Below are 17,265 nucleotides of genomic sequence, written 5' to 3'. Positions count from 1 at the left end.
AGTGTACCCAGTGGTCAGAGTGGGACCATCCAGATTACAACTCCTCAGATCCATAAGGGACACACTCTGGGGGCAGACTCAGTGAGCACCAAAGCCCCACTGAAGCAAGTCTTGCTCCATAAGGGTGGCTCCAGCACAGAAGTTCTCGACAGTAGACACAGCTGATTCTCACAGACAATTGGCCTGGAGGTCAATTCCTAGTGATACCTACAACAATCAAGGCTTAACTACAACAAGACTGTGCACATAGCCCACAAAGGGGTGCACCAAGAGTGTCCACCTCAGGTAATTGGGGAGGCTGAGCCTGGGCCCTATAGGACACCTAGCACAGAAAGCCACTCTATCAACACAGGAAAGCAGCCAAAACGAGGAGACAAAAGAAGCAGGTCACAAATGACAGAAATGGAGGAAGGCAAACTACTGGATATAAAACCACGGTTATAAGGTTTTTCAAGAATTTTCTAGAAACCGCCGATAAATTTAGTGAGACCCTTGTTAAATCTAGTGAGACCCTCGAGGATATGAAAAAGGACCAACTAGAAATTAAGCATACACTGACTGAAATAAAGAATATTATACAGACTCCCAACAGCAGACTAGAGGATCGCAAGAATCAAGTCAAGCTGAAACCGGTTTGGCTCAGTGGATAGAGCGTCAGCCTGTGGACTGAAAGGTCACAGGATCGATTCCGGTCAAGGGCATGTACCTGGGTTGCGGGCACATCCCAGTGGGAGATGTGCAGGAGGCAGCTGATCGATGTTTCTCTCTCATCGATGTTTCTAACTATCTATCTATCTCTCTCCCTTCCTCTCTGTAAAAACTCAATAAAATATATTTTTTAAAAAATTTAAAAAAAAAAGAATCAGGTCAAAGATTTGAAATATGAAGAAGCAAAAAAACACCCAACCGGAAAAGCAAAACGAAAAAAGAATACGAAAATAGTGTAAGGAGCCTCTGGGACAGCTTCAAGCGTACCAACATCCGTATTATGGGGTGCCAGAAGAAGAGAGCAAGATATTGAAAACCTATTTGAAGAAATAATGACAGAAAACTTCCCCTACCTGGTGAAAGAAATCAACTTACAAGTCCAGGAAGCGCAGAGAACCCCAAACAAAAGGAATCCAAAGAGGACCACACCAAGACACATCATAATTAAAATGCCAAGAGCAAAAGACAAAGAGAGAATCTTAAAAGCAGCAAGAGAAAAACAGTTAGTTACCTACAAGGGAGTACCCATATGATTGTCAGCTGATTTCTCAACAGAAACTATGCAGGCCAGAAGGGAGTGGCAAGAAATATTCAAAGTGATGAATAGCAAGAACCTACAACCAAGATTACTTTACCCAGCAAGGCTATCATTCAGAATTGAAGGTCAGGTAAAGAGCTTCACAGATAAGAAAAAGCTAAAGGAGTTCATCACCACCAAACCAATAGTATATGAAATGCTGAAAGGTATCCTTTAAGAAGAGGAAGAGGAAGAAAAAGGTAAAGATAAAAATTATGAACAACAAGTACATATCTATCAACAAATGAATCTAAAAATCAAGTGAATAAAAAAATCTGATGAACAGAATAAACTGGTGAATATAATAGAACCAGGGGCATAGAAAGGGAGTGGACTGACAATTCTCAGGGGGAAAGCAGTGTGGGGGTGTGGAAAGAGACTGGAAAAAATCGTACACCTATGGATGAGGACAGTGGGCGGGGGGGTAAGGGCAGAGGGTGGGGTGGGAACCGGGTGGAGGGCACCTATGGGGGGAAAAAAGAGGAACAACTGTAATAATCTGAACAATAAAGATTTAATTAAAAAAATAGTATGATAAATAAAAAAAATCTTAAGCACCTCACTGAAGACTGACAGAGTAGTTGACTTACTAGTACATATAGAAACCAGGGTACTGTCAAAGTCAAACCTATGTTCCAAGACCAGCACTGCATTTAACAGGGGCTACGCTCACAAGATGAAAGGTACACCTCCAAGATGAAAGGTGATCTACCAAGAGAATAAGATTCACAACTCTCATCCCTATGTTCACTAGGAATTATATATATATACACTAGAGGCCCGGTGCATGAAATTCGCGCACGGGGAGTGGGGGTATCCTCAGCCAAGCCTGCACCCTCTCCAATGCGACATCCCTCTCACAATCCTGGACCACTGGCTCATAATCGCTCACCTGCCTACCTGACTGGTCGCCTCTAACTGCCCCCCCTGCTGGCCTGATCGCCCCTAACTGTCCCCCCTGCCAGCCTAATCGCCCCCAACTGCACCCCTGCCGGCCTGGTTGCCCCACACAGCCTGCTTGTTCAGTTGTTTGGTCATTCCTCACTAACCCCGCTGCCGTCCTGGTCACCCCACGCAGCCTGCTTGTTCAGTCATTTGGTTGTCCCTCACTAACCCCGCTGCCGGCCTGATTGTAGGCAGCCATCTTTGTGAGGGTGTGAGGGTTAATTTGCATATTACCTCTTTATTATATAGGATACATATTCATTAATTAAATCAGTGGGTAGAAATCGCTGGCACCATTTATTTAATTGGTCTGCCGCATTTATATAGTTGAATTTGGATAAGCCAAATGCTTGGACAATGCTTGGACAATGCTACTCCACTGTATCAAGCAAATGTTAACAGAAACAAATAAAATACTAGGAGACTAAACAGAATTCAAACAAAAAGCACTGAAGGGACAACAAGGAATTATGTCATTGTATAAAAAATTAATTAATATGATCCTACCATACTTCAAAAAAACAAGGGTGCCCTAGCTGGTTTCTCTCAATGGATAAAGTGTCGGCCTGCGGACTGAAGGGTCTGGGTTCGATTCCAGTCAAGGGCACATTCCCTGGTTACGGGCTTGATCCCCAGTGTGGGGTGTGCAGGAGGCAGCCGATCAATGATTCTCTCTCATCATTGATGTTTCAGTCTCTCTCTCCCTCTCCCTTGCTCTCTGAAAATCAATAAAAATAAAATTTTAAAAATATATCTATTAAAAACAAGAAGAAATAGACAAATCAAAAAATCAGTGTGAGAATGACACAAGTCTCAGAAATTTGCACACATAAACAAATAAAGCTGTACAGAGGATTTAACTATCACAGCTAATATGGTGATATGATTTATTAAACACAAATATAACTCTGTATCAAAAAACCAAAGATACTTTCCTTTCAAATACCCATAAACCATTGACAAAAGTTAACTGCACTAAGAACCTCAAATTCTAAAGAACAAAAACAAACCACATTTACTTTCCACAATACCTCAAAATTAGAAATTAATCCAACAGACAAAGAAATGTATCCACCTACAAATTTTAAAATCCACTATTATTAACTCTGAGATTAAAGAGGAAATCAAAACACATGACATTTTAAAATGAATAACAATGAGATCACTCTATATCAAAAAACAATATGATATACCCAAGGTGATACTCAAAGGGAAACTTCTAGCCTTAAATGTGTATTAAATGTATTCAAAAACAAGAAAAGCCTGAATAAAAGGAAATGTCGCATACAATTTGAAATGCTAGAAAAAGAATAAGCAGACTAAACAGAGCCAAAATAAACAGTAGTAAAGATAAAAGCAAGGTGTAAATGAGATTAGAAAAAATATCTTCACCATGAACAAAGCCATACAAGGATTGATCAATAAAATCAAGCTTTCAAACAGCCATCAAAACAGACAACTTTATGATAAATATACCAAGAAAAAAAGAGAAGATATAGCTTTTCCTTTTAAAATTTAAAAAAAGATTAACCCTAGTTGGTTTGGCTCAGTGGATAGAACGTCAGCCTGCGGACTGAAGGTTCCCGGGTTCGATTCCGGTCAAGGCACATGCCCAGGTTGCAGGCTTGATCCCCAGTAGATAGGGGGGGCATGCAGGAGGCAGCCGATCAATGATTCTCATCATTGATGTTTCTATGTTTCCCTCTCCCTTCCTCTCTGAAATCAATACAAAATATTTTTTTAAAAAAAGAAGAAAGAATACATAACAGACTATCCAAATAAGTTTATATACAACTTTAGAACAGTAAGTTTAAAATGTAAACTGAAACAGGGGATTAGCTAGAAAAAAAAACAGAGTACAAAATGTGGCTTAAAATAAAGTGGACAGAAAAGCACTGCTAAGATATAACTCCCAAACAAAACAATAAAAAATCACCAGGCCCTAATGGTTTCCATGAAAAACTTTAGGAGCTTCTGGGGCGCACACACATACACACACAAAAACCTAGAAAAATTCCTAAGTCATACCTTATATCGAAACTGTAAAAGTATCACACACACAACACAAATGCAAAAGCATGAAATTATTAAACAAATAGAGGCCTGGTGCACGAAATTCATGCATTGGGGGGAGAGGGGTCCCCTCAGCCCGGACTGCAAGAGGGCACAGGCCAGGCTGAGGGACCCCACCGGTGCACGATCAGGGCTGGGGAGGGAGGTTGCCAGCCAGAGAGAGACCACGGGAGGGCTCCAAAGCGTGTCCGGCCCATCTCGCTCAGTCCCGATCAGCCAGACCCCAGAAGCAAGCTAACCTACCGGCCGAAGCATCTGCCCCATGGTGGTCAGTGCACATCATAGCGAGTGGTTGAGAGGCCTTAGCATATCATTAGCATATTACGCTTTGATTGGTTGAATGGCTGACTGGACGACCAGACACTTAGCATATTAGGCTTTTATTATATAGGATAGAATCGAGTTATGCAATAGGAGTAACACAACCACAGCCAAAAGAGATTCTTCTCAGGAATGCAAGGATAGTTTTCACATTAGAGATTCAATTAATGAGGCTTGCTTACATTAATAAATTAAAGGAGAAAAAGCATGATTTCTCAATATATTCCAAAAGAAAAAAATTAAGAAAATCAAACCAACAGAATAAAAAAAATTTTAGTATATTACCAAAAAACAAATACCAATAGCTTTTCCCCTATAAGAAAAAACGCAAGAAAATGACATAAAAATGTCATGCACAACAAAAGTCATAAAATGTTTAGAAATAAATTTAATACTAAATATATATGATAGCTATTAAAATAGTGTGCTGTAAGACATAGCAGTGAGAAGATGTATCCTGTTCCAGGAAGGAAAATTAAACATTATTAATCATTCAATTTTCCCCAAATTAATCTAATAATTGTGTCAGTGAAATTCTAAAGAGAACACTGTGGTTGACTCCTCAGCAACCATTCTAACTCAATCCTAGGGAGAGTCCTGAATTTTTTTTATACCAACAGAAATTCTATTCCCAGTAACAAGACTAACTCAACCTGGCAAGAATCACACAAAGTCCCTGGCACCCAGCAGAACAAAAAGTTTTCTCACTCTTAAAAAGGCAACAGTGCCCAGCCGGCGTGGCTCAGTGGTTGACCGTCGCCCTATGAACCAGGAGGTCACGGTTCGATTCCCGGTCGGAGCACATGCCTGGGTTGCAGGCTTGATCCCCAGTGTGGGGCATGAAGGAAGCAGTCTATCAATGATTATCTCTCATCATTGATGTTTTTTTTCTCTCTCTCTCCCTCTCCCTCTCCCTTCCTCTCTGACATCAATAAAAATGAATTTAAAAAAAGAAAAAAGAAACCTCAGTTCTTGAACTTAATTTATTCCGGAAGGCTGTTTGAAAAGTTATTTGTTAGAAAACCAAATCATTTTTTTCCCACTAAAAATAATGTAAATTGAATTAATCCATTCTAGACCCCCAAATGATTCCTTTTTAACCGTTTTTATATACAGTACAAGTCGAATGTACTGTTTATCTACACTAATAAAAGAGAAAGATGCAAATTGACCATACCTTTGCGACACCCAACAGCCAATCAGGGGTGAGTAGGCAAATAAACCCAACAAAGATGGCGGGTTGATTTGCATACACAGGCACCGAGTGGCTCGAGGTGGGGCGGGATGCCTGCGTCGCCATCGCGACGACACAGGCTTTCCACACCACCCCAGCCGCTCCGGGCCAGTGGCAGCATGGGAAGGCGGAAAGGCGGCTCCAGGCCAGAACAAAGGCAGAAAGGCGGCTCTGGGCCAGAGCGAAGGCGGTGCCGGCAGCCAGGGGAAGGAAGGCCCATTCTTGCACGAATCTTTGTGCAGCAGGTCTCTAGTAATCTATAAACAAATACTTTTTTTAAATTGATCAAACCACCCCCTACTAGCCTTAAAGAATTTTTCATATATCACTGCCTCCGAAATGCTGTCACAGGCTGCTTTTTGTTTATCCAAATCAACAATTTTTCTACCTGTTCAATTGCCTGTGACTGTTGTCTTGTGAGCACTTTCACACCCTTAGCAACATTAGCACTCTTGATGGTCTCTGTATGTTTTTAAATTGTGCTAATGGTTTCACCAGCAACAAACGCATTCTCTCCTTTGTTGCCTGAGATGCTTTTTGTCCTGGTGAGGTATCGGCATGAAAGGGTTGTCAGGTCTAAAACTGAAGTTTTGTTCCACAACGAATATTTTTTCAGTGAAACTTGCTCGAGAACCAAACTGATCGAGAGATCGGAGACTTCCAGAACTGAAGTTTGACTGTAACTGAAGCAAGAAGTTTCAAATTCCCATTTTCCTACTAGTAGTGCTATTCTTTGACCACCAACTTTAGGATAATGCCAACCTAATGGATAGGAAAGAGGCACAGCACTCCACCAACAAACATTCACATCAACAGGACTGGAATCTGAAGGTTTGGACATGTATCCAAAACCAATGGAAGATTTTCTAACGCCTAAAGCAAATGAAGCCTTATTCCTGCCTGTTTCCTTAGATTAATGAAACATTAATACATAGCTATTAAGTAATCATCTATTAACAGCCAAACACTATTAGGACTTTATTACATAAACTCATTTAATGTTTACAATGACTATCAAGTTAAGTACTATAATCATCCCACTTTATAGCTTAAGACCTAAAGTGCAAGCCCAGACAGCGTTGTTCAGTGATTTGAGCGTTGACCTATGAACAAGGAGGTCACAGTTGAATTCCCAGTCAGGGCACATGCCTGGCTTTATCCCCAGCAGGGCGCGTGCAGGAGGCAGCCAACAATGATTCTCTCTTATCATTGATGTTTCTATCTCTCTCTCCCTCTCCCTTAGGTTCTGAAATCAATAAAAATATTTTTTAATAAATAAATAAATACAGTGCAAAAGAGCCCAAGGTCACAGTCAAGGATAGATAGAGGTGGGACTCAAAACCAAGATTTCCTAAATCCTTTAACAACTATCTTTTCAAAGGTAACTGTACCAACTTAAGAGCACAGAATACATATTCTTGGGTTAATAAGAAAATAAAATTAAAAAGCAGTTTAATAAAACTCACATACTTTAAATAAAAATTAACAACATATAAGGAAAAAATAGAAGCAAAGAGAGTACTCAGTTCATCTCCTTGGTATATAGCCTTTAATGGTTTCTGGATTTTTCTCTGAACTACTGATCAAAGCCTTTTTCTAATCCAAGAACTAAGGCACTGAGAGGCATGGGAGGTCAACTAGACATATACTCTCTGAAAATGGCTAAGAGAATTGTCTCAGGCCATACAATTCTGTTATTTATAGGCATCTAGCCTATCTAAAGGGGCTTAGATTCCTATCATTCACTGTGAGACTACCACATATACTATATATAATGAATACTTATTCAAAATAATATGTGCTCCTGAATGGAAAAGTCAAAGCAATTCTTGCCATACCATCACATTCCTGATATCTCATCAAGAGAACACCTATTATATCTAATTAATTAGTGAGTCCTTCCATTAATTTTCACTGATATTTTAGTCTGTTTGCAGCCCTTTGCATATTAAGACCTCTTGATATTAAGACCTCCAAAATACTCAGTCTAGACAATGTATACTTGACACAGGACACATTTCTAGAAAGAATTTAAACTATCCCTCACAGATTATTTATGTAAAACCATCTTTAGTACAATGCCTCTCATAATAGGTCCCAACAACTGCTATGCTTTCCAATGGGAAACATATGATCTATAAAAATATTCTTAATTCTCCAACATGTGGTGAAGATATTGTAAACGCAAACCCTAGGCTGGTCTACACAGCAATCCTTGTCCTCACATTGAAAGATATTATCTTAGGCCCTTGGCCAGGTAGCTCAGTTGGTTAGAGAATTGTTTGCAGGTTCGATCCCTAGTCAGGGCATGTACAAGAATCAACCAATTGCCCTAACTGGTTTGGCTCAGTGGATAGAGCATCGGCCTGTAGACTAGAAGGTCCCAGGTTCGATTCCGGTCAAGGGCATGTACCTTGGTTGCGGGCACATCCCCAATAGGAGGTGTGCAGGAAGTAGCTGATCGATGTTTCTCTCCCATCGATGTTTCTAACTCTCTATCCCTTTCTGTAAAAAAATCAATAAAATATATATTTTTTTTAAAAAAGAATCAACCAATGAATGCATAAATAGGTGAAATAACAAATCTATTTTCTCTCTAAAATCAATAAATTAAAAAACAAAGAACTGTATTTTGTCCTGGCCAGTATGGCTCAGTTGTTTGGAGGGTCGTCCCGTACACCAGAAGGTCACAGGTTCGATTCCCAGTCAGGACACATAACTAGGTTCAATCCCTGGTCAGGGCACGTACAGGAGACAACCGAATGATGTATCTCTCTCACACTGATGTCTGTCTGTCTCTCTCTTTCTCCCTTTCTAAGTCAATAAAATTAATTAATAAAAAAGATATAACAATTATTCTTATTCACAAAATAGTTTTAACTCAGGGGCTAGATACTTAGAAAATACAATGCTATAAAATCAGCAGGCTCAATACTAAACTTTACATTCAGAAAATATAGACACACAAAACCTAATATAGACAACTAAAAACTGCAAGATGACTTTCACTTTTAAATGTTTTTTAATTGATTTTTTTTTTTTTTTTTTAGTGAGAGAGGGAGAGGGAGAGAAAGATAGAAAAACATCAATTGGCTGCCTCCTATATGCCCGTAACTGGGGATTGAGCCAGAAACCCAGGCATGTGCCCCAATCAGGAATCTAACCAGAGACCTTTTGTTACAGGGGAGGACGCTCAACCAACTGTGCCACACCACACCGGCCAGGGCAGTTACTTTCCCTTTTAGACAGCAAAACTTAGGCCATTATTTTAAAAAGGGGATTTTCACTTCCTAGTCATTCTCACTGACATAAATTGAGAAAGAAAAGTACCTGAACAAAAAGATTTCCCAAGTTATGAACCTAAAAAATGCTAAGTTATAAATAAACTTAAGCCCAAGGAACATCATTGATCTTTTAAATGACAAGTTAAGATAGTCATTCTTTTTTTTATTTTTCTTTTAATTAAAATCACAAGTAGCTTTTTTTTTAAGTATATGTTATTGATTTTTTACAGAGAGGAAGGGAGAGGGATAGAGTTAGAAACAGCGATGAGAGAAAAACATCGATCAGCTGCCTCTTGCACACCCCCTACTGGGGATGAGCCCGCAACCCAGGTACATGCCCTTGACCGAAATCGGACCCGGGACCCTTCAGTCTGCAGGCCGACGCTCTATCCACTGAGCCAAACCGGTTAGGGCTAAGATAGTCATTCTTTCTACTACTTGATAAGTTCCTCTCCAACAGCCTACAGTCTACTATCTTGTTCCTTGTCTTCCTTTCAAAATGTTTTTAAGCAAGTCCTTTTTGTTGTTGTTAATCCTCTTCCAAGGATATTTTCTCCATTGATTTTTAGTGGCTGGAAGGGAGGAGGAGAGACAGAGAGAAACATGGGTGTGAGACAGACACATCGATTGGTTGCAGGTGCCCCACTGGGGCAGGGATTGAGCCAACAACCCAGGTACGTGCCCTTGACCAGAATCGAACCAAAGACCCTTCAGTCCGAGAGCCCATGATCTAACCACTGAGCAAAACCAGCCAGGGCTAAGCAATTACTTTTAATAGCATACATCTCTTCTTGCTTATGGTTCCCCCAGATAAACAGAAGTTTGGGATGCCAACACTGAATAACTGTATTATCGTATTATCTAAATACATGATTCATACATAAGGTCCCTTAAATAACAAAATGTATCATTTTATTTTATACAGCTGCATAATGGGACTATTTTTAGGACCTAGTTAATGTTTTATATATGTTATATATCCAAAAGAGGGGTCATGTTTACTTCGATTTCATTTAAAGTTAGTAAGCCAAAAGGCATCCTCTCCCATTTGTCTCTCAAAAATGGGCTACAAAGCAACATATTCAACCTTTTCCCTAGCTTCTATTGGGCAGCCCTTCCTAATTCCCCAACTGAAAACGGAACACTGCATCTGATGAAGGGCAGTCTCCCCAGGACCCAGCACCAGTTCCATTCTGCCAACACTGACGCTCTCCCAAAGCCAAGGAAAAGCAATCCATTTTCTAGTTTAAAATTATCAAGCTACAAACAAAAGCTTTATTTTCTAAACTAATGGAGGTTAAGGATATTCTATAATTGGGATGAGCCCAAAATCAGTTAAGTCCAAAAGATCTCCCAGGCAACTACAACCTGCTTGGGAGTCACCTTGAAAGAGCCAGCTCATCCCAACTGCTATGGATGGGATGATCCCGGGTTCTCACATCTCCTGCATATCTGGGGCCTTTGATTAAAATGTTCTCCTATTACATGAGTATATACATTTGTCAAAATTGCACTTTACTGTATGTAATCATACCTCATTAAAATTTGAAAAATTAAAAGGTGCATGTTGAGAGTTTCTTTAAACCTCTGAGTGATTTCATATCAGACCACTGCTCTGGATTAAATCACATTCCAAAACGGGGTAAGTCAAGAATACTGGGTCTGAATTCAGACACCTAGAACCAAAATACATCTCCCTTACTAACTCACTGCATGCCCTTGGACAAAGGGACAATTTTACGGAGCCTACTTCCTTATCTGGAAATCAGAAAAAAAAAAATCTACTTCACAGGATAATTGTGAGACCTAAATGAGATGTTTATAAAATAATTGGCGTAGTTTCTAACATCAACAAGTAAGCACTATGTTACCATCATTAGCATCTTTGTTTCCATCATTTTAAACCAATCTTTATTTGGTATTTCTCTCAATTCTAAAATACATACTCCACCTAATCTAAAACTTTTAAAGAACTCCTTAGAGCCCTGGCCAGTGTGGCTCAGTTAGTTGGACATCGTCCTGTGCCAAAAGGTTGCCGGTTCAATTCCTGGTCAGGACACATGCCCAGGTTTCAGGCTCAATCTCAGGTAGGGGGTGTTCAGGAGGCAGCCAATGGATGTTTCACTCTCACATCAGTGTTTCTCACTCCCGCTCCCTTCCTCTCTCTCTTAAAAAAAAAAACAACAACAATCAACTATTCAAAAATAAAATAAAGAACTTCTTAGACATACACATGCCTAGCCTCACCCTAATGACTGTGATGTGTTAAGTCTGGGATGAGGACAGTTTTGGGAACCACACTCCTGTAGGGAACATGTATGGCAGAACATGACTATAACCAGAGCCCACAAGAACTCCTAAGATAAAATGAATAGCTCGTTCTACTTTCAAATGACAAGTAGTATTCTACCTTTAGACTATTGTAATAACGTCAGAACAATGTTTGCTAACCTCAAAAGAAAAGTGGCATCCCCTCATACCCAACTCTCCCAATAATAAATACAGATTTAGTCTTTATTTTATCAAAAGTTAAGAACAAAGAAAGGTTGCCTCTTTTTAAAAAATGTTTTTATTAATTTTAGAAAGACCTAAAAAGAAGTGAGAGACAGAAGACATTGATGTGAGAAACATCGACCAGTTGCCTCTCACATGCGCCCCAACCAGGGATTAAACATCCCGAATGTGCCCTGACCGGGAATCAAACTGGTGACCTTTTGGTGCACAGGACAACACTCAGCCAACTGAGCCACACCAGCCAGGCCAAGGTTGCCTCTTGAACATGGGGGAGCTGGGGGAGGGAGGGGGGTGTGCTGACCTCCATGCAGTCAAAAATCCATATAACTTGACTCCCCAAAAACTTAGTTGTCCCACAATATCTAAGGGGGAGTGGTTCCAAGACCTCCCGCTCCAGATACCAAAACGTGAGAATGCTCAAGTCCCCTGTATAAAATGGCACAGATCAATACACACACTCAGCCCTCTGCATCTGCAGATGGAAAACAGTACAAGTATTTATTGAAAAAAATCCTCATGTAAGCAGACCCATGCAGTTCAAGCCCGTGTTGTTCCAGAATCAGCTGTATATTCTTGGAGGGTTCAGCAGTCTGACACGCTGCCTCTCCCTCTAACAGGTGCATCCTGGCACAGTACAGAAAGAGCAAATGGGAGGAAGAACAATACTTTATTTCTTCAGCAGGTCTCTACCTGATGGCACCAAACAGTAGACAACAAAAAAATAAATCCTACGACATGAATATTTGTCTTAGTTCCTAAAAGAAGTTTCAAAACCACCTTATATAATGCTACCCCACCCCCTATACTGCCTACGAAACCACTGTTTTTCAGAGTGGTCTTTGGTGTCACCTGTTTCTGAATGATAGGAGGAGCTTCTTAGAACCCTCTCCAGATTTTGATTCAAAAAAAGAAAACTGAACCCAAGGAATCTGCATTTTTAATTCCCCTGGTCATTTTTTATGCTCAAAATTTGGAAGTACACTATAACTAGAAATTTTCACCTCAAGTAAGAAAACCTTGAACACAAAAGATCATGATTATGCTTGCTCTTAAGAGTAATGAAGAAATATCTATTAGAACATGAACAAACTGTAGATCATGGCAGTCAAGAGATGCTATGAAGCTAAAATACCTGAGTTTAGAGTTCTGTTCACTAGCCATTTGACACCAGGTAAATGGGCCCCAGTTTTCTCATCTGTAAAATGGAATACTACCACCTACCTCAGAGTTGTAAGGACTACTGAGTTATTAAATCTCTCAGAAGTGTCTGAAAATTTTTTAATTAAAAAATAAAGTTTTTAGAGAGCCTGACCCATGCAACACTCAAAAAATACTTATTTAGAATCCCTGTGGCCAATGGCCACAGACAGCTAGCTATAAGGCTGTGATTCTTATTTGCTGAATCTCTGGAATTTGCATCCATATCCAATGATTCACAAAACCATTAAGGATCGAATGTTTTGCACTGCTTAAAAATCAGGTGCTCCTCAAGTAAAACACAAACCAGGTAAATTGGCTCTAAAAATGGTATAGGTTGAGAGCAGATGCTTTCCACATCTCTTTAAGAGGACAGGAAAAGACAATATAACTGAAAACTCCCCAAACTCTTCATGGCAAAATAGGGCTACATTTAATCATCCAAATCCGTTAAGTTGAAAGTAAAGCAACTGGGTGGCTGGACCAAGGTACAAGACTATCCAAAAAAAAAAAACTAAAACTCACTCATCCTGCCACTTTCACTCTCATAATCTGCATTTAAAACAAGCTGATTTCCTGACATAGGAATTTGGCTACAACAGGAAGAAAAAAGTCTAACCGTATGTAAAATGCTACTATACTGTAATGCTCATATTAGAGTATCAGGACAGAGGATACTTTCAACTGCATCAATGGCGCTAGACAGACGGCCTGAACTGAAGACGTATAATGGGGAGGAAATATTTGGGCTAGATCTGAACACGGGGAAAATAAACTAATAACAAAATGGAGAAAACGATTCTCTGGGAAGAGCGTGTGCCAACTCCCGGGGCGAGCTTCAGAAAGATTAGAATCCCTCAAAACAAACAAACAAAAAAAGCCTTAATGCCCAGAATGCTCCAGTCCTGAACTGTGAATACCGGCAAATAGATGTAAAGAATAAAGAGGAGGTAACTGGGTGAAAGATGACCCGAATTCTCACGGGGAGGGGGAGGGTACAGCCAAAGCTTAGTGCACAGAACACGGAATCCAGTCTTAGCCTTGCAGCAACTCAAGGGTCAATTAAGCATGTTCCATGAAGCCCGAAATTTCCAGACAAAAAAAAGATGTAACGTCTTGGAGAGCAGCTCTTTGAAAATCCACAGAAGACAGACATGGGGGATTCAAAGGATTTGGGGGGAGGAGGGAATGGAGACGAGTCAGAAGAAGCCTTCTCCAAGATGAAATCCTGCGACTCGCGGTGCAAGAACGCCCGAGGAGCTAAGAGGGAGGAGGGGTCTGGGAAGGAGCCCTCCACGCCGACCAGCAGGTACCGCGCCCGAGGGCCGAACCCCGAAGCCCCGGCGTGTGTGGGGGCCCCAGGCCTCCAACCCGCCCTCTGCCCACGCACCAACCTGGGACCACCGTGCGGGGGCACTGTCCCCCCGCGACCGCGCGGGAAAAACGGCGGCCGTGCCGGAAGGGGGCAGGGCGAGCCGCGAGGGCGCCCCGCCCGGCACTTACGCGGCCGCTTCTTCCTCAGGCTTTCCACGCGCTGGCGGGAGGCCGAGGTAGCGCCGCTGTAGGAGCCGTGCCGGTCCCGCCTGGCTCCCTCCGCCGAGGTCCCGGCCGCGGGGACCGACGTGCTGTTCGCCCGGCGCCGCAGCGGCTCCTGCCCCCGCCCATCTGGCTCCTCGGGCGCCGGTTCCCGGGTCGACGAGGCGGAGGGAGCGGCGGCCCTGCCGTGGCGCTCCATGGGCGCACGCAGCCGGCCCGCTCCCATCCGCAGCAGCCGCTGCTGCCGCCCAAGCCAGCCCCTCGCTGCCTCCTCGGCGAGTCCAGCCGGAGCAGAGGCGCACCCTCGACCGGCCGCCTCTTCCGTTGCGACAACGCGCAGCAAGCCAATCCCAGCGGGCTGGGGGCAGCCCGCAGGCCTCGTGTCCAATCGGCTCCCTGGCTCGAGGCGGATTGACTGCAAGTTCGTCCAATGAAAGACTCTCAGGACGGGGCGGGGGGCGGTGCAGGGAGCGGGGGAGGGGATCCGGGATCGGCGGAGGAGGAAAAGGCGGTGGGGCTGACAGGGGAGCGATGGCGGCGCCGCCCTATGGACGCGTGGGTGGAGTGGCCCCCACCCTGGGCGGAGAGGTCGGCGCCCCGGGAACCCAGAATTCTCCCGGGATGCCGCCGCGCGCTCCCACGCCAGGCCGTGCCCCGCAGCGTCTGTTGGCGGACGGAAGGGCTGCAACTGCGGCTGGCTTGAGCCTTTGTCCCTCGCCTGGTCCCTCCGCTGCCGTGTAGGGAGGACTCCAGCCCCTCTGCGCCGTTTCTCACTACCACCCTCCCCCGGCACCGCCACTGGCGTGTTCGGGCTAAACCCCCTTCATTCCGCCTGCGCTGGAGAAATGTTCCCGGGACCAGAAGGAATGATAGGACTGGGGTTGGTCTCTATGACAACTGGAAGAAAGAGGTGGGTTTATAGATCCTTCGCCATTCTCCTGTAGTGGAGAGAACGTGGGACCCGGGAAGTATGGCTGTCTTTTTTTAAGGAGAGTCTGGTCCCCCCTTTCTGTGTAGTGCCCTAGGGGACATAGAAAGATTTGGGGGCCGCCTTGGAGCCTGGGGGGAAGAGGGTGCTTTTTTAACATCTTAATTGCCTTCACTTTTGGGGGCGAGAACATGGTCACCTCCAGTCCTGAGATCCCGACCTCTCACGTCCACCAAAGGCCCTTCCAGCACCCCCTCTCCCAGAGGTTACACAAGCCTGTTAGGATCCTGCCCCCATCCCTCCCCCAACTTTCAAGGCATTCCCTCATTCCGTCAGTTACAGGACCATGGGGTTATCTCGTTTGCTAATTATTTCCTAAGTACCTCCCCTGGGGGATTTTAATGGCCCTTGGTTGATAGCCCTTATTTCCCCGTAATGACTGCTAGTAGCCGACTGAACCAGGAAGATGAGCTTTTCTCTTGCCGGTTGAGTAGAATTACCATGTTCACTGCAAACTTGCTCCCCTCACTGTAGGAATAACTCTGGAACCCCAGTTTCCTAACTCTGGAAATTCCAGTTCCTGCAGGAAGCCCAGGTTTTGGGTTCAATCCCCAGTGTGGAGCATGCAAGAGGCACCCAATCAATGATTCTCTCTCATCTGCAGGAACCAAGAACAACTGTAACTACTCTTCCAAGTCTCAGTGCCCAGCAGTGCCAATCTTTCTGCCTCCTCCCCCCCCACCCCCCCACCACTACAAAAAGTACACATATGGGCCTCCTGACCTGAGGAAGCTTCTATCCAAGTCTGTGAGCTCCCATAGATCATCCTGAGGGAATCAAAGAATCATCATCATCTGAGGCTGTCAAGATGAATTTCAAAACCACACCTGAAAATATGTTTTATTACCGGTTACAGAGTGCCTTTTACATCTCATTTATTCCTCCCAGCAGCATTTGGATGATGAGGCAGTTTACCCAGAGGTACACAGGATTTTAAAAATGACAGAAACCAGACAGAATTCTGAGAAGATAGCTACTCTGCCTTATAATAATCAAAAGAAGGCATGGATTCAGTGAAAGTCCAATACATCACTGGAAGGCTTTTGCTCCTCTTAAATACATATGTGTGTCTTCACTCTCTAATGTATCTGTGAACTTGCTGACAATCTGTGGCTATCATTAAAGTTTATCCAAAATAACAAATGAAGCATATACTACTTGCAGTTAGGCAAGATGTATATAACCCTAAATCAAAAATGCAAATTGATCCCTGGTTTAGAGCACATACAGGAAGCAACCAATGAATGCATGAATAAGTGAAATCGATCATTTCTTTCTCTCAAATCAATTGTTTTGTGTGTGTTTTTTTAGTTTTTTAAGCCCGGCCAGTTTTGCTTAGTGGTTGAGCATTGACCTATGAACTAGGAGGTCATGGTTCGATTCCTGGTCAGGGCACATGCCCAGGTTTCGGGTACAATCCCCAGTGTGGAACATGCAAGAGGCACCCAATCAATGATTCTCTCTCATCATTGATGTTTCTATCTCTCCCTCTTCCTTCCTCTCTGAAATCATGATCAATGTTTCTCTCTCATCGATGTTTCTTACTCTCTATCTCTCTCCCTTCCTCTCTGTAAAAAAATCAATAAAATATATTTTTTAAAAAAAAAGAATGTATCCTATATGATTCCATCTACATGAAGGTCAATATTCATAAATGATATTGCAATGATTCTCATCATTAATGTTTCTATCCCTCTCTGAAATCAATAAAAATATATTTAAAAAATAAAAATCAATAAATGATATTCGAAGTCAGGATAATGGTTGCTCTTGGGGAAAGGGGAGAGAACTGATGAGAGGATAGCAGGTAAGTTTATAGACGTTGGTAATGTTCAGTTTCTTTGGTATGGGGGTAGTTACGTGGGTATGTTCGCTTTGTAGTATTTCA

General features: G+C 42.7%; 1 protein-coding gene and 1 long non-coding RNA gene across 4 annotated transcripts in view; one reads left to right on the top strand and one right to left on the bottom strand.

Annotated features, from left to right (window-relative positions):
* The window catches only part of PANK2 (pantothenate kinase 2), a 38,324-nt gene extending 23,370 nt beyond the window's left edge, over nt 1–14,954 (bottom strand). Inside the window, exon 1 of one of the 3 annotated variants that reach the window (XM_006096421.3) lies at nt 14,357–14,954. In XM_006096421.3, coding sequence (XP_006096483.1) covers nt 14,357–14,615 — 259 coding nt within the window. In that variant the 5' untranslated portion in view covers nt 14,616–14,954. Of the gene's footprint in view, nt 1–14,247 lie in introns of all 3 variants that reach the window. The other 2 variants (XM_023760294.1, XM_023760295.1) reach the window with 2 other exon arrangements.
* Nucleotides 14,917–16,661, top strand: LOC106698420. Its single transcript, XR_001349749.2, has 2 exons — nt 14,917–15,299; nt 15,982–16,661. It is a non-coding gene; the product is annotated as an uncharacterized LOC106698420 (long non-coding RNA).
* Nucleotides 16,662–17,265: the final 604 nt, after the last annotated feature.

The sequence above is a fragment of the Myotis lucifugus genome, unplaced genomic scaffold (assembly GCF_000147115.1).
Source record: "Myotis lucifugus unplaced genomic scaffold, Myoluc2.0 scaffold_178, whole genome shotgun sequence".
NCBI classification, from domain to species: Eukaryota; Metazoa; Chordata; class Mammalia; order Chiroptera; family Vespertilionidae; genus Myotis; species Myotis lucifugus.
The sequence above is the reverse complement of the archived record's forward strand: the minus strand, read 5'-3'. Positions and strand labels throughout refer to the sequence as shown.